This window comes from Scyliorhinus canicula, chromosome 1, assembly GCF_902713615.1.
Source record: "Scyliorhinus canicula chromosome 1, sScyCan1.1, whole genome shotgun sequence".
Lineage (NCBI taxonomy): Eukaryota > Metazoa > Chordata > Chondrichthyes > Carcharhiniformes > Scyliorhinidae > Scyliorhinus > Scyliorhinus canicula.
The window spans coordinates 139,283,377-139,307,639 of NC_052146.1; the positions used below are offsets into that span (position 1 = coordinate 139,283,377).

General features: G+C 47.7%; 1 protein-coding gene across 8 annotated transcripts in view; it reads right to left on the minus strand.

Moving 5' to 3' along the window:
• Window positions 1–7,569: 7,569 nt before the first annotated feature.
• The window catches only part of dlgap3 (discs, large (Drosophila) homolog-associated protein 3), a 1,017,459-nt gene continuing 1,000,765 nt past the window's right edge, over window positions 7,570–24,263 (minus strand). For 7 of the 8 annotated variants that reach the window (XM_038801108.1, XM_038801129.1, XM_038801086.1 and 4 more), the window contains one exon: window positions 19,871–22,307. In XM_038801108.1, the coding sequence (XP_038657036.1) occupies window positions 22,089–22,307 (219 nt within the window). In that variant the 3' untranslated portion in view covers window positions 19,871–22,088. Of the gene's footprint in view, window positions 9,246–19,286; window positions 22,308–24,263 lie in introns of those variants that run through there. The other variant, XR_005461097.1, reaches the window with a different exon arrangement.

The following is a 24,263-nucleotide window of genomic DNA, read 5'->3' on the forward strand; positions in this document are numbered from 1 at the left end:
TTACAGGAGGCATCATTAGTCAGGCATCATTAGCTCAGCAGGTGTATCTACACCTCAAGGACAACAACGGTTTAAGAAGGCAACTCATCACCACCTTCTTAAGGGCAACTAGGGATGGGAAATATATGCTGGCCTAACGAGTGACCCCTGTAAATGAATTTTAAAAAAGGAACGGATACTCTGAATGACTGGTTATAAAGTCCCAAATCATCCTGATGAGATGAGTTGAACCAGATATTACCCTGACCTAACATCCATCCGCGAATACTGCCAGCAGAGGCCTCCTGTGAGCAACTGCAACTTTTATTAAGCCCCTTACCAAGCTGCGGTTTCCAAGGACAGCACTGTCACTGTGTGCCTGGATAATTTCAACTGATTCAGCACAGTCCAGGAATTGATAATTGAGCTATCCTGGTCTTTTCTAGCTTGGTTATGCACTGAATATTTACCAGGTATCTTGGTGTAAGTATTGACTGGCTTGTATTTATGTATACATGACTGCTGAATGTTGAGTAAAGGATTGGTTCTAATGGTAACTACTGAGTGTGTGCCCAAGGGGCTATGTCACAGTGATGTCAGTCACTGAGAGAAGACGATTGAGGTGCATCTTAAAGAGTAGCTTCAGCTATGTTTTGGTCTTGTTTAACCTTTGCAAATAAGATATAAATTAATGTGTTTTCAACAAAAGGCCTTCAGAAAGATCTCTCCTTGAGCAAGAAGTTAGCAAATCCTGAGATAAAACCACAATAACAGATGGCAGCAACAGTGACTATACCCACAGAGAAACAATAGAAAATGGCAGGAAATGCCACAAGTGTAGGCCAGCAAATGCAGTTCAGTGGGTGGAGGATTCAAGACCAACCCAGCAACCGCACTTGAAATGAAAAAATAATGAACAGCACGGGAAAAGACAACCTTGAATCAGGGTGAGAAATGGCTACTGCTTCACTCCTGTAGTGATCTCTGTATATGTAAATACATGAATGATTAATATGCAGTCAGTACAGTCAGATGATCACTAGAGGGCAACACTAACAGGGGTATATAAACAAGCTCAAGCTGTTTTCCCCGCTCTCTTCGTGTGTGTTGTAGCTCAAGAAGTATAGTAAACTCAGAGTGTAGAGTATTATATTCATTGTTAATCTAATTCAGATCTTGTTTAATTTGACTACTAGTAAAAATATTGAAGAAAATAACTCACAATTAGATTAATTAGTTACCCAAGAAATAATTTGTTATCACTGGAAGACTTCGAGTATTCATCATCAAAGTTAAGTTTAACTCATCATAAACAAATGATGAAAAATTATTACTCCCAAGTAATATAACAACTCGTACCAGAATCAGTTCAAAAATAGATGACCCAGGCAGCCTGAGAAATGAGAAAATTGGCAAAGATGTTTTATTCAGTTCCGTCATGCCTTAGGCTTTACAAGTAAAGAGAACAAAGATCAAGTTAGCACTTTGTTATATGCTGTCGGTGGCACAGCAGATAGTTTGTTGGTCAGACAGAGGGTGAATGAAGAGACAGCCTCCTCCGCGGATGTCGTTGGAGCCTTTGACTCACACTTCAGCCTTCGTCAACATCTTGGCATTCAGAGGGCAAAATCCAATAGGCGGCATCAAAAACAGGGTGAAGGGAAATACCCCGACAAGGCTGCAACCACCATTTCCCAGTGTTCTTGCTATGGCAAGAAGAAGGTCCACATGCAGGAAGAGTGGCCTGCTATAATTGTACAGTGCCATGGCTGTGGCAAGTTAAACCATTTTAAACTGATTCGCTGTTCCAGAAAATCCACATTTACACGACAGAAGGAGAAATCTGTTAAATCAATTCAAGGTAAGGCCTTGGTAAGGCCACATTTGGAGTACTGTGTGCAGTTCTGTTCGCCTCATTTTAGGAAGGATGTGGAAGCATTGGAAAAGGTGCAAAGGAGATTTACCAGGATGTTGCCTGGAATGGAGAGTAGGTCTTACGAGGAAAGGTTGAGGGTGCTCGTCCTTTTCTCATTAGAATGGAGAAGGATAAGGGGCGACTTGATAGAGGTTTATAAGATGATCAGGAGATTAGGTAGAGTAGACAGTCAGAGACTTTTTCCCCGGGTGGAACAAACTATTACAAGGGAACATAAATTTAAGGTGAATGGTGGAAGATATAGGGGATGTCAGATGTAGGTTCTTTACCCAGAGAGTAGTGGAGGCATGGAATGCACTGCCTGTGGAAGTAGTTGAGTCGGAAACATTAGAGACCTTCAAGTGGCTATTGGATAGGTACATGGATTACGGTTGAATGATGGGGTGTAGATTAATTTGTTCTTAATCTAGGACAAAAGTTCGGCACAACATCGTGGGCCGAAGGGCCTGTTCTGTGCTGTATTTTTCTATGTTTCATGTTCTATGCTCTAAGGATTTCAAGACCATGACAACCAGGAAAGCACATTTTTGGAGAAATAACGAAAAAGAAAAATCAGCAGTAGTGTGCTGAAATTGATGTAAATGAACACCTGACCAAATTCAAACTAGACACGAGGTGATGTTCCAGTGTTTTCTGACAGAGATTCAAGGCTGAATACTCAAGGCCAGCTAGACGAGACACTGAAATAGACAGATAGAGAAATTTCTGAAACATTGTATGCTACAAAGAATTAAGAATGTCTTTGTTGGGGCAGCATGTTGGCACATTGGTTAGCACTGCTGCCTCACGGCACCGAGGTCCCAGGTTCAATCACGGCTGTGGGTCACTGTCCGTGTGGAGTTTGCACATTCTCCCCGCGTTTGCATGGGTTTCACCCCCACAACCCAAAAAAGATGTGCAGGGTATTGGATTGGACACGCTAAATTATCCCTGAATTGGAAAAAATGAATTGGGTACTCTAAATTTAAAAAAAAATAAAAAAAAGAATGGGCACGATTCTCCGACCCCACGCCGGGTGGGAGAATCGCGGGAGTGCCGGGCGAATCACGCCACGCCACCCTGGCACCCGCACGCGATTCTCCCACCCCCCCCCCCCCACAAAACGGCATGTCGCGTTTTGCGACAGGCCACTCGGAGAATCGCCGCTCCGGTCGAGCGGTGAGGAAGGTGAGGAAGGAGCATTGCTCCGAAAGCTAATGTTTGAAACAAACATGTTGGACTTTAACCTGGTGTTGTAAGACTTCTTACTGTCCTCACCCCAGTCCAACGCCGGTGTCTCCACATCATGGACACCACAACAAGTCAGTGGAAAGCGAAATACATCCAATGGTAATAATCAATGAGAACTTGGCTAAACTTGCACAAAGCACCATCTTCACTGAACGTAATGCAAAGAGTAGGGTTTGTCAATTGCCATTTGACCAGGAGGCATTACATCCTTTGGATGATACTGCTTTAACCATCTGCCATTTGACATCATGTCTACCTCTGACATATTCCAAAGGACACTGTCCAACATAGTCCAGGACATTGCCGGCTTTATATCCAACATAAATGTCACCTTGATCCATGGTTCAATGAAACGGGAACACGACAAATAGGTCAAAGAAGTCTAACTCAGGCTGCAAATGGCTGGCTTGACACTCAATGACAAATGTGCATTTTGTCGGCCTGCAATAAAATTCATAGGGCGCATTGTACAAGAAACCAGGATTAATGAGGACCCATGGAAAATGATGTAATGAAGGAATTCCTGCCACTGAGAAATACAACAGAGCTATAATGGTTAATGTGTCTGATCAATCAACTAGGCAAATTACTGCCTCACTTTTTCCAGATAAATGAACTCCTCAGACATCTTTCACGACAGGACCAGGCGTAATGCTGGACTGAGCATCAACAACAACCAGTCAAACAAATCAAAATAAGACTAGCACCCTTAGAGGTCCTGGCCCTTCCACAATTGTGGCAGCTGATGCATTTGCAATGGCACTGGGAGCAGTAGTACATGGGTGGCATTGTAGTACAGTGGTTAGCACTGTTGCTTCACAGCACCAGGGAACCAGGTTCGATTCCTAGCTAGGGTCACTGTCTGTGCAGAGTCTGCACTTTTTCCCCATGTCTGTGTGGGTTTCTTCTGGGTGCTCCGGTTTCCTCCCACAAGTCCCAAAAGATGTGCTGTTAGGTAATTTGGACATTCTGAATTCTCCTTGTGTGTACCCAAACAGGCGTTGGAATGTGGCAATTAGAGGCTTTTCACAGTAACTTAATTGCAGTGTTAATGTAAACCTACTTGTGACAATAAAAGATTATTATTACTCCAGGTCCAAAGTGATGGCGAAAGAAAACCTGTTTACTACACATCCAGGTCATTAAACCAGATTCAATAGCGCTTTGCTGTGATCGAAAAGGAAGTCCTCACAATGGCTTGGGTGTGTGAGAAATTCGCTGAGTATGTACTCTGCCTCCACTTTAAGATTGAAACCAATCACAAGCCATTAGTAACATGAAAGAAATCTCAAAAATGCCACTCAGGATTCAGCGATTCTAACTTACACTCACGCTATTCGATGTTACCAGTGAGTACGTACACAATAAATATCAGACTACAGCCCATACACTCTCCAGGTTACCCACCACTTACCCAGTGCAGGAACACAAAAGCTTCACAGCAGAAGGTGAAGTCTTTACAGCTTTCATTACCTAATACTTGTCAGCAACAGACCAGAAGTTGTCCAAATTTTGTACAGCCCGAAGACAAGATGGCGAGTCCACACAGATCTACCTCTTAAGGCACTGCCTGGATGGACAGTCATAGTACATCCCAAGATAACTCTGTCTGAAGAAAATATTTTGAACAGTGGCACCACTTCAGCATTCATAGATGACCTGCTGGTATATCATATAAAAGTATTGATACCACAGGGTCTTCACCTGTTAGTCCTCCAGAAGCTCCACCAAGAGCAGCTTCCATAAACAAGTGTCGAGCTGGGGTGGTGCAGTCTGTATGGTGGCCAGGGATTTTACAATCTCCTGAACAGATGGTATCCAACTGTGTAACCTGAGGCAGGATCAGAAAGAGCCACTTCTGCCCTTCTCCTTCCCATCAAGGCCTTGGGAACACCTAGCATGGGTTTGTTTGACTACAAGCGGAAAATATTTATTGTAGTGTGGACTATTATTCCCGCTGGATGGATGTGCAAATGCTACATGACCTCACTTCTGAAGCTGTTATTACCTCCTTGAAGAAAATGTTCTCGACACATGGCATTCCAGACACTGTCATCTCTGATAATGGACCACAATTTGCCACTGAGAGCTTTCGATCCTTTGCAAAGTACTTGGATTTGTACATTTGTACAAGCTTCTCAAAATACCCACTGAGCGAGGTGCACACTTTGTCAAAGGCCACTTGAAGAAAATTGCCGACATTGAGCTTGCTCTACTTACTTATCTCTTCACACCATTACATGAGTGTACCCCATGCAAGCTCCTGATGGGCCACAAGCTAATGACTCAGCTTCCTTTCCTGCCCCACACCTGACTACCAAATGTCGTGGGGGAAGATCACGATCACACTTGGAAGAAAGAAGAAGTCATACATTTAACCAGAGGCAAAGGGCTCAAGACTTTCTTAGAAAGGGAGAGTGGAAGGATCAGAGATCAGAATCATAGAGGAATGGTGATTGAGAAGCTACAGCCACCAAGATTGTGGCCGAGATTCTCTGATCCGGGTTTGGGCCGCCACTGCTGCCAGCAAGAATGTAGAATTTGGTGCCCAGCCAAAGCTGGAGGATCCCACGGGCATGAACGGATGGAGAATTCCAGACTGTATCTGGTCAAAACATAATCAGGCACTGTGCTAATGAACAGCTCTGCTCTAATTTCAATGGACAGAAAACCATTAACAGGATTGGAAGAGTACTCTGAATGTCAAGAGAACCTCACACCTTCTGAACCACAAATGAGGGAATCCAAGAGGACAACCCCCACAAACTGACCTCAGAGCAACAGGATTCCCATCTCAGAAGACACCCCGCACTCATTCAGGGAGACTGGTGAAACCAGCAAAGAGATTTTCCCTTTAAGAGAAGAGACTTTGGGAGGAGGTGTAGAGAAATGTTGTGTATGATAGTATGGAGATAAACGCTCAAAGGGAGATCTAAAGTAAAAGGATAACTCTAATGATTGCCACTGAGCAGGCCTATAAGCAGCTCTGCCACAGTGACATCACTCACTGAGGGAAGGTGACTGAGAAGCATCTGAGAGAGTAGCTCCAGCCATTACAGAATCACAACAGTGCAGAAGGAGGCCATTTGGCCCACCGAGTCTGCACCGACCCTTGGAATGAGCACCCTACCTAGGCCCATGCCTCCACCCAATCCCCGTAACGCAGTATCCCCATCTAACCTTTTGGACACTAAGGCAATTTAGCATGGCTAATCCACCTAACCTGCACATCGTTGGGCTGTGGGAGGAAACTGGAGCACCTGGAGGAAGCCCACGCAGACATAGGGAGAATGTGCAGACTCCACACAGACAGTCACACAAGGTCGAAATTGAACCCGGGTCCCTGGAGCTGTGAGGCAGCAGTGCTAAACACTGTGCCACCGTGCCCCTATGTCTTGGTCTTGTTTAACCTTTGTTAATGGTTAGTATGTAAATAAATTTATTTCTAACAAATAGCCATTGCCTCCAGCAAGATCTTGTCTGGAGTAAAAAGTTAATGAATCCTGATATAAACCACAATAACAGACTGAGGCGCCCAAAAGTTCAATGTTTGTAATTGGAGACCATAGTAATGTACTGAGGATTGTGTTGCCAGAGCCCTCCCATTGATTTTGAATTCTGTTTGCTGCTATTCCTACTATTATTTGTAGGTGCAGGAAAATTTGCTCAGTTTAGTTACATTCATCGATGCCTGTTTCTGCACATTCCTGCCACCAATGCAGTATTTGGTGTAAAGTTAACTTCAAAGGGACTGGAAGTCTGTTGGCTTTGTGGATGCTAATTCCCAACCGAAAGACCTGGGAATGTGGAGTCCCTGTCCTGGCACATCCACATACTCAGTCCTTCAAGAGCCTGGTGCAGGACTGTTGGCTGGCCGGCCTGGTGAAAAGAGGACCATCAGGCCCCAGCAGCAGACGTTTGAGGCTGCAGGCCTCCTGAGCATCCAGCCCAGGGATGCAGCTTGGGCCTCCAAAGAACAGGGTCCATTTTGTAGCACAACAATTCTCAGGCATGTGGGGGATCATTCCAGAGGTTTCTTGACACCCACCCACATCCTCATCCAATCCCCACAGCATGACAGAAAGCAACCTCAATCTGTCTTTTAAGTTGCCTTTACATCATGCTGCATCAATGGCCCTATATATGGTGGATGCAGATGGAAATTCTGGGGCAGGTTTGGGGGCTAGCATTCATAATGGCCACAGATGTTCACTTTACACCAGATATTGCAATGGAAGGATGGGGCGGGGACACCCCTGACACCAGAAAGTCCACCTGGATCATTGATAGGGGTTCCGAGTGAGTACGATCCTGCCATTAATTCTGGAATCACTTTCCCCTGAATTTTTGGCCCATTTGGTATTTCCCAGTTTTGTCATCCAAAATGCAATTCTGCACAGTAAAACACAGTTAGCAGACATGGAGTATGTGAATAGGAGGTTTCATTTATTAAGGACAACAAATGTACAAAATGAAGAAGAATACCTGAATCAAATAAGCTACAACTTGTGAAATGGTTTTATATGGAAGTGAAAGACAAAAAAAAGGTCTGACATTTATATGGCAACTTTCATGACCTCAGGACATCCCATGCGCTCTACAGCTAATTCATTACTTTTGAAGTTCAGTCACTGTTATAATGTAATAGTGGAATTCACTGAAGGTCGGTGGCAATAAATAGTGTTCCTCTCTCTTTTTTTACAATAAGTCCATATGAAACAGTATGAATATTTATACGGATATGTTTAGAGATGAAAATCATTTTACAGTACCACTCAAGTTATTTTTTTCGGACAGTTATTCTTAAAAACAGTTCTAACTCCTGAATGTGTCTCCAGGTCTCATAAACTTTGCAATATATAATGTAGTCATCACTTTTTCTTGGTGGAGGAAAGAATAACTACGTCAAGGGACATGCTCAATTCAATTTCTCAACTGGCGTATCTGGTATATCGAATTACAATTTGTTCTTAGTTTTAAGATGGTAAACTGACACCTTTTATTCTACCAAAGGGTTACAATTACCTGTAGCCCTGTTCTTTCTTCAGAGACTCAATATTTCCAGCCATATTTTACAAGGTAGAAAATGGAAAGTTTTCGAATTTTGGAGACCAATTATTCACACAGGGGGAAAAAGAAGAAGCATCCATGTTACATTGAATGTTTGAATGGTAGTTAAACATACGTCACTCTACCATATGGCATTCACCCACCCGACCTCACCTTCCCATTCTGTGGATTGAACTGTGTGAGTAGGATGGTGTTTTAAGCTGAGCTTTTGCTGTACTTCTTGTTAAACCACTCTGTTAGTGAAACCTGCTTCATGCATTCAGTTTCAAAGGATGGATAAGAGAGAATTTTCCACCTATCTTGATTTTAGTTCCAGCAATGCTCTGCTTGAATACTTCAAATGCCAGTAGCCCAATTGGATTCCTCCAGGCTCATTCAGTTCCTGGCCTCATTACAGCCACAGTCCAAGAGTTGAATCCGAGAGGTGAGGTGTGAGTGAGTGACTGTCCTTGACAATGAGGCAGCATTTGAAACGGCGTGGCATCAAGGGACCCTGGTAAAAATGAAATCAATGCGAATCAGGGGGAAAAGCCTCCGCTGGCTGGAGTAAAAACTTGCATAAAGGAAGATGGTTGTTGGAGGTCAGTCATTTCACCACCAGGTTGTCACTGCAGGAGGGTTCCGCATGGCACTGTCTTACATTCAATCATCCTCAGCTGCTTCATCAATGACTTTCCCTCCCTCATAAAGCCAGAAGTGGGGATGTTCGCTGATGATTGCACAGTGCTCTGATCTATTCATAGTTCCTCAGATACTGAAGCAGTCCATGCCTGCACGCAACAAGGACATTCAGGCATGCTTTAAAAGTGGCACCTGCCAAACCGACAACCTTTTCAACCTAGTATGGCAGTGTCAACAGATGCATGGCATCACTGACACCTTCAAATTTCACCATTCCAACCCACATGCCATCCTATCGTGGAACATTGTTGTTCATTCATTGTTGCTGGGTCAAAGTCCTGGAACTCTCCACCAAACAGTACTGCAGGAGTGCCTTCAGCAGTTCAAGAATGAGAATAGCGGCCATGTTCTAAAGGTTAATTAGGGATTTTCAATAAACGCTGTCCTTGCCAGAAATGCCCACATTGCATGAATAACTAAAATCAATGAGAAGACCAACTACGAAAACAAATATATCTAATCAAGAGGTGACATTCAGAGCATGTCTGCTCCACCTGTTCACTTGTTTCAAAGAGAGGACATTTCTGTTGCTGCTGCAAACCCCCTTTCTTTCTCTTTAACCCACTCTTGGCTGCGTTTGATGTGCAGTTCTGATATCCAACAAAGATTTACTTTTACTGCAACATTCACTGTGCACGTTGGTGTTCAGTAAATTTTGCTTTTTAAGAGAAGTTGGATTAAAAGCACTGACTGAAATACAACCAGTGCATTCAGTGTCAAGAATAAATAGCACAATTTTTTCACTTCAATATGCCAGCATAAAAAAAGAGCTTTTAAAATTTGAGCCTTTTACTTGTGGACATTTTGTAATCAATATGAATGTGAAATCTGTGCAAAAAGTCATGAATATAGAACATACAGTGCAGAAGGAGGCCATTCGGCCCATTGAGTCTGCACCGACCCACTTAAGCCCTCACTTCTACCCTATCCCCATAACCCCTCCTAACCTTTTTGGTCACTAAGGGCAATTTATCATGGCCAATCCACCTAAACTGCATGTCTTTGGACTGTGGAAGGAAACCGGAGCACCTGGAGGAAACCCACGCAGACACGGAAAGAACATGCAGACTCCGCACAGACAGTGACCCAATGAGGAATCAAACCTGGGACCCTGGTGCTGTGAAGCCACAGTGCTAATCACCTGTGCTACCGTGCTGCCCATATCTGTTGACAACAGTTATTGTTTATGTGAAAACCTTATTTTCTCCAAGCGCATCAGACTGATTCATAGCTTCAGTGATTAAACGTACGATATATTTGCAACTTAGACATCAGGGAAGTGCTGGGCACTGAATTATTTTTTGACTCAGTTGGTATGAGATGCTAACAGTAAAGAAACAGCACACAGCAATCACTGAGATAATAAAGAGGAACGGGAGAGGACTTAAAAGAGCGATGAATAATATAAGGCATGATTTTAATTAGCGCAGTTTGTCAGAAAAAAATGGTTATTTTAAAAAGGTCAGATCTAACACAAATAGAACAGATTTGGACACACCTAACTTGGAATTTCACTGCATCATAAAGGCCATGTTGTGTAAAGATGTTTAACGTTCTACATAATTCAATGTTTGTTTTTCAAAGCTGAATTCAGCTTCTTTTTTTTTAATTTAGATTACCCAATTATTTTTTCCAATTAAGGGGCAATTTAGCATGGCCAATCCACCTACTCTGCACATTTTTGGGTTGTGGGGGCGAAACCCACGCAGACACGGGGAGAATGTGCAAACTCCACACAGACAGTGACCCAGAGCCGGGATTGAACCTGGGACCTCAGCGCCGTGAGGCGGTTGTGCTAACCACTAGGCCACCGTGCTGCCCTTTGAATTCAGCTTCTTAAATGTTTTGACAGAAATTCATTGTGGATCCTTAGTTCCTTTACTCGTTGTCTAGTATGTAGGATATAAACAAGGAAACTCAATACTCAAAGTTTCTTCATTCCTTTTAATTGATGTTTAATTCAATGTCATTTCTCTTAAAAGAATGCTCACATTGAAGGAGTTCTTCTCTTCGCTCTGGCAGGATTCAGATGGCTGTATTGCCTTTTGCTTTCTGGTTCACTTTTGTTTGCTCAGCTCTCCCCCAAGCTCATTTTCACAGCCACATCTCATTCGTCAGCAACTGTTTCCATCTCTGACTTACTCCACATGGATTATACCTGAAATTCCACCCTGAACATGTCATGATGACCAATGATTACAGATATCTCCAAGGTCTTTGAACCACTACTTGCCGCATCCTGAGATCCATGCTCAATGCCAGCATTGCCAAGTGCACACTCTCAAACCCTCTCTTCAGCAGTACTGACTCACTATATCTCAGATGTCCTATTTGAAAATTTTGAGCGGAATTCTCCCCCCCACGCCAGGTGGGAGAATCGCCAGGGCGCCGAACGAGTCCCGCCGCACGGCCCCGGCACCCGCACGCGACTCTCCCAACCCCCCCAAACCAGCGCGGCTAGATTCACGGGTGGCCGCTGGGTGAATCGTTGCTCGCCGTTTGTAACAGGCGAGCGGCGATTCTCCGGCCCGGATGGTTCCCGCCGTCCACACGTGGTCGCTGCCGGCGGGAACAGCGCGGGAACGCTGGGGGGGGGGGCGGCCTGTGGGAGGGGGAGGGGGGTTCTTGCACCGGGAGGGGCTCAAAAGGGTTCTGGCCCACGATCGGTGCCCACCGATCGGCGGGCTGGCGTCTCTGAAGGAGGACCTCTTTTCCTCCGCTGCCCCGCAAGATTCATCCGACATCTTCTTGCGGGGCGGCCGCGGGGAGGATGGCAACCGTGAATGCGCGGGTTGGCGCCGGCCAACCTGCGCATGCACGGGTGACGTAATTTACGCGATGCCATCCGCGTAATTTACACGGCGCCAAGGCCTGGCGCACGTAAATGAGGCAGCGCCGCTCCTAGCCCCCCGGGGCGGGAGAATAGGGGGCTGGGAGCGGCTTCCGACAGCGGAGTGAAACACTCTGGTTTTCACTCCGGAGTCGGGACTTTTCGCCCCTTATTTCCTGCCTTTATGGGGCGCGATTCTCCGCTGCCCACGATGGGTCGGAGAATAGCGGGAGGGCCTTCCCGACATTTTTCCCAACCTCCCGCTATTCTCCCCCCCCCCCCCACCCCCCCCCCCACGGCCGCCCCACGACACGAATTGCTGCTCGCCGTTTTTTACGGCGAACAGCGATTCTCCCCAGGCCGATGGGCCGAGTTCCCAGGCCTTTACGGCCGTTTTCACGAACGCAAACACACCTGCTCTCACCGTTCGTGAAAACGGCCGCAAAGTGCCGTCCTGGACAACCATGGGGCCGATTGGCACGGCTGCACCACGGCCGTGCCAAGGGTGGCATGAGCCCGCGATAGGTGGGCACCGATCGCGGGCAGCGGGTCCGATACCCGCGCACTATTCCTCCGCCGCCCCGCAGGATCAGTCCGCGGGGCGGCTGAGGGGCATGACGGCCCGCGCATGTGCGGGTTTGACGCATATGCGTGATGACGTCATCGTGCGCGTCAGCCGCCGTGATGCTTGGCGCACGGGCTTAGCGACGGTCGCTAAGCCCGTGATGCCGTGCTTCACGGGGCCGCGCTGCTAGCCCCGCCCGGGGGGGAGAATCGGGTCCCGGGAGGAGGCGCGGAGGCTGCCGTGAAACACGGCCAGTTTCACGGCAGCCTTTACGACTCTCCGCATTTGCGGAGAATCGCGCCCTATATAGTGTTAGAGATCAGGGTGAGATTCTCTGTTTCAGAGACTTGTGTTGAGGCTGGGACTGAATCGGTGAACATCCACAATAACAAAATAGGAGCTGTTCCCAGAGCAATTCAGGAACTGTTAATGAGCGAGCCGCAGCGCCACGTGGAAAACAAATGATTCCAATGGAAAATGGTGTCCAATTCGCCGGGGTTATGATTGACACTCAAGTGACTGACTGCTGCCGCGTATAAGCACTCCACTCCCCACACACACCTCTCCCAGCCAACAAGATGACAGCAAGGAGAGTGGCACCTCGGTTCACTGATGCTGAACTTGAGACCATGTTGGACGCTGTGGAAGAGAGACGGGCTAACATGTACCCTGGAGTGGGAAGGAGTTGCCACGCACAGCTGTGCACCAGGCCTGGGGCAACACCGCCAGTACCGGCCAGCAGTGCAGCAAGAAAACTGGATAACCTCCTCAGGGCGGCCAGGATGAGCAGACAGCACTGTGCCCCTAGCACTAATCCCTGACCCACACACCGGTAAACCCTACCCCGGAAGGTGACCAAACTCCCACACTGCACCATCTGCCAGCACCTACACTGGCCTCCATGACGAGATGCCCTGGCCACGAAGGCCACTAGCTACCCACTCCCTGTGCTGCATTCATCCAACTGTCTAACACTGTGCCTTTCCTGTCTCCCTCCCCCAGGAGAAGGCAGCCCAAAACCGCCGGGAGAGGGAAAAGACTGGAGGGGACCGCCGGACCTGTGGCCCTTCACCGCAGCAGAGCAGCAGGCACTGGACCTGATTGGTGGGCCCAGAGAGAGCAGTCACCGAGGTGGAGGTCCGCATTGGGCAAACAAGTGAGACTCTGCTGAGTTGTGGTTCCCCTTAGCACCTGTGTCATCACATCTCACCATCAGCCCCACAGCCCTCCCCATCACCACCATCCCACCACCACTCCCACACACTACTCCACCACCGCACATCCCCTCTCCACCACCACCATACCCACATTGCCTCTCCACCACTGCACCCCCTCCTCCACCATCCCACCACCATTTCTACACCTCTCCTCCACCACCACCCGCTACCCCAACCCACAATCCAATCATGCGTCATGTCTTGTGTCTTGCAGGATCTCCTGGCGGTGAGGCGGGCCCCTCCAGTGTCCCCCACCGCCAACCGCAACCACAACCCCAGGTGGAGAGCAGTGAGGAAGAGGACATGAACAGGGACGGGAGCCCTCAACCCACAGCACGAGACACCCCGGAGCACCAATCTGGGGGCGACACGGACTTCTCATCACATCTGTCTTCAACACCCTTCACCATCCCAGAGACACTCACCTGGGTTGGCCCGTTAGTGAAGAGGCTCCTGGGGCACTATCTGGTGCGCACCACACATCAGGTACATTAGGTGGAGGTAGGAACACCCGAAGGGGTAGATGGTCGGAGGGCGGCCAACCCCAGGGACTAGCTGCCGTCCAGATTGGTTTCGGGCCTCTGGATAGGACGGTCAGATGTATAGTGGAGATACAATCGCAGAGCCAGGGACTGCATGAGGGGGTGTCAGCAACTATCCAGTGAAGGAGTCCAAATGCCTGCAGGAGCAGAAGGTGGTACCCAGGCCAACACTGCACCGGTGGCGTCAGCGGTGGAGGTCTTGGGGGTGAAGGTTTCGGCCATGGGTCAGGTTGTCCAAGGACTGGGCACTCTCTGTGTGGGCAGTGACCGAGGCCCAGGACGCGGCTGCTCTATCACAGGTAGCCATGTCCCAGGCCCACCTGGACATTGCAGCGGCGATCCAGAGCATGGGCCAGTCAAGCGGGCCATGGCCGAAGGCTTCGCCGGCATGGCCCGGGCGTTGGCTGACATGACACAGTCTCAGATGGAGATGGTGCAGTCACTGGCTGATGTGGCACAGACCAAGAAGATGGGGGGGGGGGGGGGTGGGGCACAGTCACAAGGTGATGTGGCGCAGTTCCAGAAGGAGGGTGGTCCACTGCCTGTACTGCATGGCTGTGGGTATCAAGGCACTGGTCTCTTCTTACATCACCTTTGCCCCCGTGTCCTCCTCTTGGGTCAGAAGTTTTCCCTGCATACAATGGAACCTTTCTCCAACTTCAGAATTCTCATTTCAACTGGAGCCTTTCTGTCGTCTCTTACTTTATCTCGATTGAGAACTGCTGTGTTATAACCCTCACAAGACCTATGGGTGGGACTGATTAGCCTCCCGTCAGTGTTGTGGAATGGGCAGGGGCCCATCAGCGGGATAATTGATGACGGACATAAAAGCTGGCCCAGATAGGGGCCTAGGCAGAGACGTCCTGTTGGGACCTGGATTGTAAACTGTAGTTTGCTTTAACAAAAAATCATTTTTGTTACAATTTTGTACCTGACTCCTCTGTGACCACAAAATGCTGTTATGATTCCAGCTCAATGTCTCTTTTCCCCTAACTCACCCTAACCTACTTCACTCTAAACTCTCAACACTCCATTCTCTCAGATCCATCCTCTAATATTGTACGGAAACCTGCTGACATGGATGGCAGTGTTGTTTGGTCTACCGACTTTTACCTAACAGAGGCTGAACATCAATTCACTGACACCTCTTCCCACTCCCCGTGCATTGTGATTCTACCATCAAACATCAAGCCATAGTGCTAACCCTTTTGCACCAGCACGGTAGCATAGTGGTTAGCACTATGGCTTCACAACGGCAGGATCTCAGGTTTGATTCCCGGCTTGGGTCGCTGTCTGTGCGGAGTCTGCATGCTCTCCCGTGTCTGCGTGGGTTTCCTCCGGGTGCTCCGGTTTCTTCCCACAAGTTGCGATAGACGTGCTGTTAGGTAATTTGGATATTCTGAATTCTCCCTCTGTGTATACGAACAGGTGCCGGAATGTGGCGACTGGGGGCTTTTCACAGTAACCTCATTGCAGTGTTAATGTAAGCCTACATGTGACAATAAAGATTATTACTATTAAATTAAGTAATCATTCCCACGATTGTCACTGAATTCATCTCTGGAGATATTGGATTGGATTTTACGGCCCTTACTGCTGGTGGGAATTTCTGGTCCTACTCAAGTCGACCCCTGTTGCCCCGTTTCCAGCGGTGGGGTGGGTGAGCCACGCAAGTGGCCACTGATTTCGGTGGGACCGGAAGATCCCGCCAGTGGCTAATTGCGAGCTCCCTCCCGTGCGGAAAACCCGTTGCAAGGTGGTTGGAAGAATCCAGCCATTCTCGCCACAGCCTCCAACCTTATAGTTTCCCAACTCCACCTGTTCCTTTCTCCTTCCTGAGATCCACAAACAGGTCTGCCCTGGTAGTCATTGTTTCAGCCTGTTCTTTCCACATGGAACTGATTTCATTCTATTACGACTTCATTTTATCTCCCCCTGTCCACTCTTTCCCGACCTATTCCTGTGATCATTCTTATGCCGTCCGCCTCTTGACCAATTTCATGTTTCCTGGTGCTAACCTTCTCCTCTTCACCATGGACATCCAATCTCTTGGAATCTTTCTCTTCCACTAGGAAATTTTGATAGTTCTCCACTTCTTTTTTGGAGCCTCAATAAGCCCCCATCTATCACCGCTCTCATTCTGCTGGCTAAATATATTTTCATGTTAAACCGCTTCTGATTTGACTGCATTCACCTCTTCCAATTAAAGGGTGTTGCTATGGTGCCTCGATGGATCCTAGATATGCCTACATGCCCATCTCTTTGCAGGTTATGTGGAACTTTGTTCAAGTTCTACTCAAGTTTCCTTCCTAACCTACTTTTCCAGTATATTGAAGACAGAGTTGGTCTTGTTCCATTGGAGCGCTTGCTCCAAAATGCAACACTTTTAAGAATCAAATTTGCTTCCAATTTCCATCTTGCTCTCACCTTCACATGGTCCATCTCAGACCCCTCCTCCCCATGACTTCTCTGACTCCATTTCTGGTGATAAACTGTCAACAAATGTTTGTTGTAAGCCTACTGCTTCTCACATCTACATTCTCTAGGCTTCCTCGCACTCCGATTCCGCAAAGACTCTATTCAAGTCTGAACGCTTTTCGGCATCAGTTGCATGTGTTTTGAAAATGTCACCTTCTATTGCTTCTGATGGATCTTCCTTTTTCCTCAGCTGAGGATTGCCCTCACCTTAGTTGACAGGGCCCTTAACCATGCCCGTTCCATATTCCCACACTTCTGCTCTCATCCCACCCTCTCCCACAAAGAAAGAAGAACGGATTCTCCTTGTCCTCACTGCCCAACCCAGCAGCCTCCCCATTCAACGCATCATTATTTGCCATTTCCGCCTGATGCCACTGCCAAAAACACCTTATCCTCCCTTTTCTGCAAAGGGGCCATTTGCTCAAAAACACTTTGATCCACCCCCTCAATCACCTCAAACAACACCTCCCCCTTCCAATGGTACTTTGCATAAAAGCAACTCTTGGTCCTTTTAGTTCCTTCCTTTCCATCCTCCAGGGCACCAAACATCCTCCAGAGCAGCACGGTAGCACAAGTGACTAGCACTGTGGCTTCACAGCGCCAGGGTCCCAGGTTCGATTCCCTGCTGGGACACTGTCTGTGCAGTGTCTGCATGTTCTCCCCTTGTCTGCGTAGACTTCCTCCGGGTGCTCCGGTTTCCTCCCACATTCCAAAGACGTGCAGGTTAGGTGGATCGGCCATGATAAATGGCTCTTAGTGACCAAACAGATTAGGAGGGGTTATTGGGTTACGGGGATAGAGTGGAAGTGAGGGCTTAAATGGGTCAGTGCAGACTCGATGGGCCAAATGGCCTCCTTCTGCACTGTGTGTTCTATACCTTCATGGTGAAATACAGATTTTTTTTTCAATTTAATATATATTAATCACTGCTCACATTGCAACCTCTTTTGCACTGAGGAAACCAAATACAATTGGGTTACTACTTTGTGGAACACCTCCTTTTAATTACACAAACACAGCCATGGGTTTGTGGCTGCCTGTCATTTTAATTCTCCATTTCATTCCCAATCTGGGGCGGGATTCTCCCGTACCCGGTGGGGCGGGCTTCCCGGCAGGACAGAGAGGCATGAACCACTCCGGCGTTGTCCCGCCCCAAAGGTGCGGAGGATGGGGCTAGGCCGGCGCCGGAGTGGTTTGCGCCCCGCCAGCCGGCGTGGAAGGCATTTGGCGCCGCGCCAGCCGGGGCTGAAGGGACTCTGCCAGGCGGAGCGGCTCCGCGCATGCGCGTGAGTGTCAATGGCTGCTGACATCATCCCCGCACATGTGCAGGGAGGGGTTCACCTACGCGTCGGCCATCACAGAGGCTGACACGGCCGGCGCGTAGGAAAAGAGTGCCCCCACGGCACAGGCCCGCCCGCGGATCGGTGGGCGCCGATCGCAGGCCCGGCTACTGTGGGGCACCCCCCCCCCCCCCCCCGGGGCCAGATCGCCCGCGCCCACCCCCCCCAGGACCCCAGAGCCTGCCCGCGCCGCCAGCTCCCGCCAGCTCCCGCCGGTAAGGGACCTAGTCTAACTTACGTCGGCGGGACCTGCATAGAACCAGCGGGACTTCGGCCCATCGCGGGTCGGAGAATCACCGGTGGGGGGGGGGGGGGGGGGGGGGGGCTTGTGAGCGGCCGCCGACCACCACGATTCCCGCCCCCGCCGAATCTCCGGTGCTGGAGAATTCGGCGGGGGCGGGATTCACGCCGCCCCCACCGCCGATTCTCCGACCCGGCGGGGGGTCGGCCAATCCCGCCCTGATTGCTCTGTCCTTACTCATTCCAATGAAATGGAATATAAGCTGGAGGAATGTTGCTCATCATTTTTCGATGAGACACTTTACAACCTGCCAAACCCAACACTACGTTCAACAATTCAGGTCACAACCTCTGGCCTCATTTTTTCAGAAGGCAGCTATTGATGATGATTCTGCTTTTCCCATTTACCCTTCCCATCGTCCCAGCTTTTGCTTCATTGATCCCACTGCCATCAACTTCGGCCTTGTGCCAATCTCCCTTTTTCTTTTGGAATCTTTCCTGCCTTCCCCCTTTCATAAGCTTTCCGTTCTATCCTCTTCTCCATCCATTCCCGCCACCCCTTTCCCTGCCTCTGTACTTACTTAGTAACAGTTCCATCTTTAACATTTTTCATTTCTGATAGAAGGTCATTGACCTGAAACATTGGGCTGGATTCACCGATTCTGCGGCTATGTCCGCAGGATCCATCTGGTCTTACAACTAGAAAGTCAGCGCCACCCTTGCCCCCATCCTCCGCCCGGTGGGGGGGGGGGGGGGGGGGGGGGGGGGCTAGCAGCCGAGCAGCGTAAAGCCCCTGGCTTTACATGTGGATACGGCTGCAGAACGGCCGGGTCTGTGGCTGCCGCCTGTCAAAAACTGCCCCCCCTGTAACCCCCCTTGCCACCACCGGACCACTACCCACCAGTCTGCCCAGCCCCTGCCGAAGCCCCCCCTACCAGCTGAACCCCCCCCCCCCCCCCCCAACTGTGGTGGCGCTGAACACAGGCAGGGCCTAAGGTGATGTCTTAAGGCCGTCCATACAGCGTGCGGAATAACACGTAAACGCAGATCCTCCGGCCGATCGCGATTTCAGTGTCGGCGATCAGAGAATTCTGCCCATCAACTCTGATTCTCTTTCCACAGACGCTGGTAGACCTGCTGAATATTTTCAGCATTTCCCGCTTTAAATTCAAACTCACCACTCATGTCTCTTTGCACGCAGTCAATAGATTAGCTGCCAGATGTTGGAATGCCGACCAGGTTTGGAATTTGTGGCAATATTATTACAGATTTGAAACCAGAAAACTTCATTATTAAAGCCAAATGCTGAAACTTGGAAACGAAACAGAGAATGGCGATAACACTCAGAGTGTAGCGCAGCATCTGTGGATGGAGAAACAGAATGAAAAATGTCAGGTGCGTTCTGTTGAAAGGTTACCGATCTGAAACTTAAACTCTCTTTCTCGCTCCACAGATGTTGCCTGAGTACTGGATTTCCAACACCACTTTATCAACTCAGTTATTAACCTGCCGTGCTGACAACTAATAGATAATGTATACAAGGGCATGGTGGCGCTTGCCTGAGCACACTGGAAAACCAACCTGCAATTAGGTCCTCCAAGCGGAGCTGCACGGTGTACGCATGTAAGAAATGTTCGAAGAATCTGCATCGGCAACTTTATGTACAGAAGCCAGTGCCAACTTCAGATGGACAGAAATAGAAGTCAGAGAAGAAGCAAAATCAGTTAAAGCGCTCCAATTACACACAAGAATTGCACTGTTCTCTGAAAGACTTTAATAGAAATCAGTTTCATCAGTTAGAATGGTTGTCCCAGTAATAACCACTAAGTAGGAATAATATCTAATCACAATTGTAGCAGCCTCGGTGTAGTAAAGGCTCCTGCAATCCCTCCGCTGCCAACCCTCCCATGACTTGCCTTACAGCACTGAACTTTACAATGTATTAGTGGAACCTGCTTTTATGGTGCTGTATAATATCATATAATCCACTTTGCTACCGTAAAACTCACAAATACCATGCATTCATTCCTACAGAATTACCCATTCGTTTTGCCATTACATAGCCCACTGCATATTACACATTTTTCTTGGTTAATACATCCCAGTAAGTCGGAATTATCTTAACAAACAAGCACAACTTAATATTTTTCACCATCTCCCTTGGTGCAAATAGGTCTACTATCAGTCCCCGTGAAGACATCGAACACCCACAGTCTGGTTCTAGTGGTTTAAAACTTTGATCCCTTTCCTCCTGTTTGAGCCCTTGGCCTCAATCCCTTTCCCCATTTTAGCACAGTTGCAATCATTTTTTCTTCACCAGTGTCCATCAGGTTTCAGCAGAAAATGTGGAGGTGATAATATTTGATTAAAATTGACATTATTTAATATATTCATAGAATTTACAGTGCAGAAGGAGGCCATTCGGCCCATTGAGTCTGCACCGGTCCTTGGAAATAGCACCCTACTGAAGCCCACATCTCCACCCTAACCCCGCAACCCAGTACCCCTACCAAAACTTTTCGGACACTAAGGGCAATTTAGCATGGCCAATCCACCTGACCTGCACACCTTTGGACTGTGGGAGGAAAGCGGAGCACCCGGAGGAAACCCATGCAGACACGGGGAGAACGTGCAGACCCCACACAGACAGTGCCCCAAGCCAGGAATGGAACCTGAGACCCTGGAGCTGTGAAGCAGTGGCTCTAACCACTGTGCTACGGTGCCGCCCACGGTAATTTGAATATGGGGCTCAAGGTGAAAGGACGCCACCGAAAGGATTATGTTCCCTTTTGGTCCCCACCCAATGTCAGTATCATTCAATCCAGGTTACATACACCCAACAGGAAAATGGCACGCAAACCTTCCACTGCATCCTCCTGAAAAGTTGCCTTAATTGCGAACTCTGCAGGGACCTCCTCAGATGCACAAGTACAAAATATTGGCCTTTTTACACCAGCTTGGGCTGCTAATCAAGATGCTGTGAGTGCCATGGTGCGGGTAAGGTTTTGTGCTGTGGTCTGGGGCTTACTGAGAACTCGGTTGAGTCTTTTAGAATTCATTTCATATTGGCTTTTTACAGAGAGAGAGAGAGACAGAGGAGATGCATTATTTTTTACAATTGGCACTTTTGTAGTTCTGTCTGTGAGTTAACACTGCTAATATCATGTTTTCCTGTCCAGAAAGGCAGACGGGGGATGTTGAGGGGAGTATTCCAACCTGTTCAGCTGGGCGGGCTGCATTCATATCCAGGTCCCCAAAGTAAAGGGACAGTTTTCCAATTCTTTGTGTCACCCACTCCCCAGTGAGAAGGGTCCATTGTAATGGAGGAACAATAAGGAACTGCTGGGTCGTAGAATAATTTGAAATTCTAACTGAACTCAGCACTTTGCAGAGTCAGATTTGTGGAGCGTTCACAGTTCTGTGTGTGAATCTTTTTTTAAAAAATAATCTATTTCCTAAGACCAGTGACAAATTTAGCTACCGTCACAATGCCTCGGTGAAATGTGTCACATTAAGAATATACGACTGGAAAGTACCAGAATGGAAAGATAATTCCAGTGAAACTGAATGATAAAACTTTCACTGACTTGCAGGTCTGACATTTTTGTCCTGCTGAACTGCAGTTTCCTAATGAAACAAAGTTCAAAAATAAGTTCAAATGACTGCGGGATGCTTACAGCAGCATGCTTCTTGGGTCTTACCAGAACTCTCTTCGGATTGTTCTTTCACTCGGATGCATCATAAAGAACGTGTGCACAAAATATATTAGACTGCAGCTTCATTTTAAAAAAACTGAAGAAAATATAATTGGTCCACCGTGACAACATAAAGGAACACAGGAGGAATGTTAATGTTTGCGAGTGCCGACACCAGATAGCAGGATTCAAATTATGCCCGCAGCCTGGCTTTGCCATCCCTTGTACTTCAGAAGTAAAGTTGAAATTAAAGACAAGGCTCCTGCCAAGTGGCACTGTGCAATGTCAAAGCCTCGTCTGGGCTTCAGGGATGTAGATTTCAATGCTATCTGCACTCTCTGTGGCCGAGTTTTGCCGATATGAAGCTGCACGCTTAGCAGCCATGAGCCGTTTTCTTGCTTCCTGTCTGTGTCTGTCAGCAAGTTCCAAAGACTTCTCCCGCATCGCGGGCAATCTTCCTTTTGACGGCTTCTTTGGTATAGGAGGGGGGATCTTCATTTCATCCTATCAACAGAAACAGTTTTTAGAGAATCACCAAAGTACAATTAATTTCCTGCTTACTTCTTTATCTCCTCTCCTCAAAGATAATTCTATTTTTGTAACCAACCAACCGCCTTCCCTATTGGCGCGAATTCACCTTTCCCACTGGCGAGATTGACAGTGCACCTGTTGCCCCTCATGCACCTTCGCCAGTTGCATTGAGACCTGCTATTTGACCACGGCAAGCTTCACAACTGAATGTCCCCCAACTCACATCCCGGCATGTGTACTTTCAAACAAAGTCATTTATAAAGACGAAGGGTGAGACTTTTCGCGCCCCTCACAGGGTGTTTTCCGGCAGTTTCCCGGCTTGCCATTGACCGCAGCTGGGATCTTCCGGTGTCTATGGCGCTTTGCGTGGCTCGCCTGTCCCGCTGCCGGCGAATCTGCCGCAGGGAGTGTGACAAACTGCGCTGATCTTGAGCTTCACCCAACTACACTGAGCCCAATTGAAGGAGTCCTTCCCTTTCCAGCCAGATCAGCCAAATGAACAGAAATTGGAGGTCGAACTTGCAATCTTATTAATCTGTATATGCCAGACTCACACTGAGCAGTGCATTTGCTATCCAAGATAACAGGGAAGCTCAATTCATATTTTTTTGAACCTTCTGCCCAATTCTTACCATATATGTGGGTAATATGCCTTGAGACTAACAATAATCCCTTGTCCTTGGAAGTGATCATTTGAGAAACCTGCCATAGTTTTTAATTTTCTCTAAAAGATAGTAAATACCACAGCATGAGACTAACGCATTTGGGCAAAATAATTGTGGGATTTAGCTATGATCAGACAATACAGAAGGACCAGCAAGAAAATGGCACAGATATCAATATATAATGACCATTTGAAGTTTCAGAAAGCTCCTCCAATAACAGGTGCTGAATTCTACACTGAGTTGAAGTGAATCGCTGGCATGGGCAAAGCCACCACCTTTATTGTTTGTCACCTGTGGCCTGCTCTGTATGAGCATGTCTTAAAGTCCCGTGCATCTTTGCAACACCATCTGATATCACCTACTTGACCCCATGCATCCAATTATAAGGCAAAGTAAAAAGAAAACATCCATTTGTGGGGTGCAAAATTGAGACTGAGTTCTAAAGGGAATATAGTATGTTGTGGTTGACGGCATATAGGAGAGCAAAAACATGGAGCTGGATTCTTCTGCCCCGCCCGCCACAAGGACGCCGCAGGCGGGACACAGGCAATGGAGAAGTTCATTGACCTCGGGCGGGATTCTCTCGGTGCCAGGCAGACGCGGCGGGAGAATACCGTCCATGATGTTGGGGCTGAAAAATGGGCTCCTCTTATATTGCAGTTTGACTTATACATTGTAATCTACAGTCATTATACAAGTATAAAAATAGAATCAGCCCGTATAAAGTTAAGAGGAGACTTGCACAGCTTGAAAAACAACTAATGTTTTCCTTAAATGCTCACGGGAAATATAATATCTATACTACTTCCATGAAATTCACTGAGTAACTGCATGAATAAGATATGACATAGTTAAGTACAGCATGCTTGAGAGGAACACATGCCTCTTGATTTGCAAACCTTTCCATAAGACCATAAGACACAGGAGCAGAATTAGGCCATTTGGTCCATCGAGTCTACTCTGGCATTCAATCACGGCTGATATGTTTCTCATCCTCACTCTCCTGCCTTCTCCCTATCGTCATGTGAGAGTCCCTTTAAGAAAAGTGTGTTTCATCAAATAGTGGCAGTGATGTCATTGTGTGGGTGGAGCTGGGCTGTCTGTCTTTTACTTTCGTTTTTGAGTTGGCAGTGTGTTTTTGGTTTCGTTTTCAGAGTTGGAGAGCTGTATTCACAGCAAAAAGATGTTATGATCTCTCTCTACAAGCTAAATAATGTCTTCAGCTCACTGATAATTTCAAAGTGATACCTGATTCTGTGGAGAA